This window comes from Halyomorpha halys, unplaced genomic scaffold (genome assembly GCF_000696795.3).
Source record: "Halyomorpha halys isolate HHAL.00 unplaced genomic scaffold, Hhal_1.1 Scaffold848.1, whole genome shotgun sequence".
NCBI classification, from domain to species: Eukaryota; Metazoa; Arthropoda; class Insecta; order Hemiptera; family Pentatomidae; genus Halyomorpha; species Halyomorpha halys.
This window is the reverse complement of record NW_027115347.1, coordinates 103,860-106,797: the sequence shown is the minus strand read 5'-3', so window position 1 is coordinate 106,797 and position 2,938 is coordinate 103,860. Positions and strand designations below refer to the sequence as shown.

Sequence of the window (2,938 nt, the reverse complement as noted above, 5' to 3'; positions counted from 1 at the left end):
GTTTTTTATTATATATCTACGTATATTTGTTTCAGATATTTTTATTTGAGGGCCCCATTATCTTTTGTACTGCATATTCTCTGGGTAAAAGGTATTTTCAATATATTTTTTTAAATATTGTTTAATAGTCAAAGTATTTATTTTTAAAATAGAATATTTTATTAAAAGTTTATATGGGACAGATAGTGATGAGATATCCATTTCGTTTATGCATTGCCTAAATAGTACTACAATAAACGTAGCAATTTACTAGCTAGAATGTGAAAAGATAGCTTGTAACATAATGCAAATGTACATGATCATCTTGTGACATAATGCAGATGTATATCATCATCTTGTGACATAATGCAGATTTATATCATGATCTTGTGACATTATACAAACGTATGTCATGAAGTACTTCAGAGGCTCCAATGCTATTATTTTATCAAGATTAAAAAATTTCTAATGATAAGTAGATAGTTATCCGTGGATTATATATATGAGGTAGTGATAGTTGTAGTAGGTGAGTACAATTTTTTCCATACTTCTAAACTTGCCATTGTCCGCAACCATGACAAAATACTTATCTCTGAAAACATTTATATCCAACTAGAACTTTCTTCTGTCATTTTAAAAACCGACAGACGGAACTTATCATTAGCATATTCCCAAATACTTAATTTATTAAAACAGTATTAATGGTTCCCCCCATGTTTTATGTTCTTTTATCTTTTAATTCTTTATTGTCACTCTTTATCTCTCTTACTTTTACCCATCCAGTAATCTGAATTGTACCCGTAGTCTTGACTTTTTCCGTTACCCTGTCATATATTCCAATGTACTTTTGTTGTGGAATTTAGGAAAGGGTTTTATAAAGAAAGACAAGGAGCCTGTTTTCACCAATAGACACCGCGACCGACTGCCGCTCAGGACAAAGAAACATACCTGTTTCTTTGTCCCCAGCCGTGTCATAGTTTCGCCATCTACTGTTTTATTTACAAACCAAATAATGAAACTTATTTTCTATAACAATTCAACAATTTCAACTGAGAAATTGGCCACAGACATGCCACTCTTATCACTTGGCTTTTGGACCTTCACTAGTAGGTACATTTTTTAATATTTTATTTCTTTTTTTCTCATCTTTCATTTTACACCCATTCTCCTACTCTACTTTTTTCTTACCCACCACATGTTATTATTGTCATATTTATTAATTACTCCTTTCTTCTTATATAAATTTATATTTTATTTCTTTCATTCTAGTATTTTACTTATTTATTTCATTAGTTCTCATTGTTTTTTTCCATAACTTTAATTTTTAATAATTATTATTAAATTAAAATATTCATATTTCTTTATTCCTTCTGTGCTCTTGTTTTACCTAAATATTTAATTATCTACATATAGGTTTTATTTCCCAGTTTTTTCATCACATTATTTTAAATAGTTTTCATTTTGTACACTTATTTACTAACTAGATTTTCCCACGTATTTTATTATTTCTTCTTTCCTCTTACTTAATTTTATTATTCCTTTTTTCGTACAGCCTTTATCTTGTTATAATACTTGTATAAGAGTATACTTGCCTTTCAACTATTTACTTATCTGTAATGTTAGTTGTTTTCTTATTTTCTATTCATTCTGTAATTCCTCTCATTCATTATGGTTGTTATCTTGGTTTTTGTTCTTAGCCCTGATGAAGGCTATATAATATTCTGGCCAAAACGTTGATACTAATGAATAAGTTTTTACTTATTTTTGTTCTTTACTGACCACACCCCAATCATCTTCACCTCATATTTAGTAAGTTCCAGTTATTTACAATCTATTTATTCTAGATTACATGAGTATCCAGTCACTTATAAAAGCAAACTACTGCGGGGCGTGACGTCTTTCATTTCTGGACTGCTGTATGTAATAATACTTATGTTCCAACTTCTACTTGCCTATGCTGACTATAGATCTTATGGCCCCTTGGCTGTCATCGGGCCTTTTCGATCTTGGCCAGTTGTTCTTGTTGTATGGTGCTGGTATTGCACTAAAACTGTTTATTCACAAACAGTGAGGTGAGGGTATAATTAAATTTATTCTTATTTTATATATTTTATTTTTGATGTATGGGTGAGTAATTGAGTTATTCATGGATGATGTAATGGTAATTTATTGATACTATATTTACTTAGCTCTAAAGTTGATTACTACTATTATTATTTTGCTTTTATTCTAGCAAAGATGCATTTCATTCATGCAGGGAATGAAAAAAATATATTTCTTCTTGAACCATGAAATATAGTTTTGTATCTGTCTTAGATACCATAGGCTTACTAATTATGTACTTAGCTACCATATGCTTACTAGTTGTGTACTTAGCTACCATATGCTTACTAGTTGTGTACTTAGCTACCATACACTTACTAGTTATGTACTTAGCTACTATACACTTACTAGTTACTACTAATAGCTAACTACTTACCATACACTTACTAGTTATATACTTAGCTACCATACACTTACTAGTTATGTACTTAGCTACCATACACTTACTAGTTATTTACTTAGCTACCATACACTTACTAGTTATGTACTATGCTACCATATGCTTACTAGTTATGTACTTAGTTACCCTATACTTCCTAGTTATGTACTTAGCTACCACTACTGAAGTAGAAATAGTGTGGAAGCAATACTGGTTTGTGTACATAGCAGACTTTTTTTAAAAATTAAATTTAACTACTTAAATGAGGTGTAGATAGTTGACCATAGATTAATGCTTGAAGAAGTTTGTCGGGGGGTGCGGTCAGCAAAGAACAACATAAATAAACAAAACCATATTTATTTATTTTATGTCTGTAATAATAATAATAAGTGATTACTCATTTGCTTATAAAAGGGACTAGGGTTGGTACATAAATTCAAGGCAAATACCAGGTCATTCAAAAAGTCCTGTCGTTTT

The 2,938-nt window shown here is 30.1% G+C and overlaps 1 protein-coding gene across 3 annotated transcripts in view; it reads left to right on the top strand.

The window, feature by feature from the left end:
• Window positions 1–2,938, top strand: part of LOC106686610 (transmembrane protein 62) — a 53,064-nt gene that overhangs the window by 21,685 nt on the left and 28,441 nt on the right. For all 3 annotated transcript variants that reach the window (XM_067052410.1, XM_014429999.3, XM_024362797.2), the window contains exons 12-13: window positions 36–91; window positions 1,824–2,051. In XM_067052410.1, the coding sequence (XP_066908511.1) occupies window positions 36–91; window positions 1,824–2,051 (284 nt within the window). The remainder of the gene's footprint in view (window positions 1–35; window positions 92–1,823; window positions 2,052–2,938) is intronic.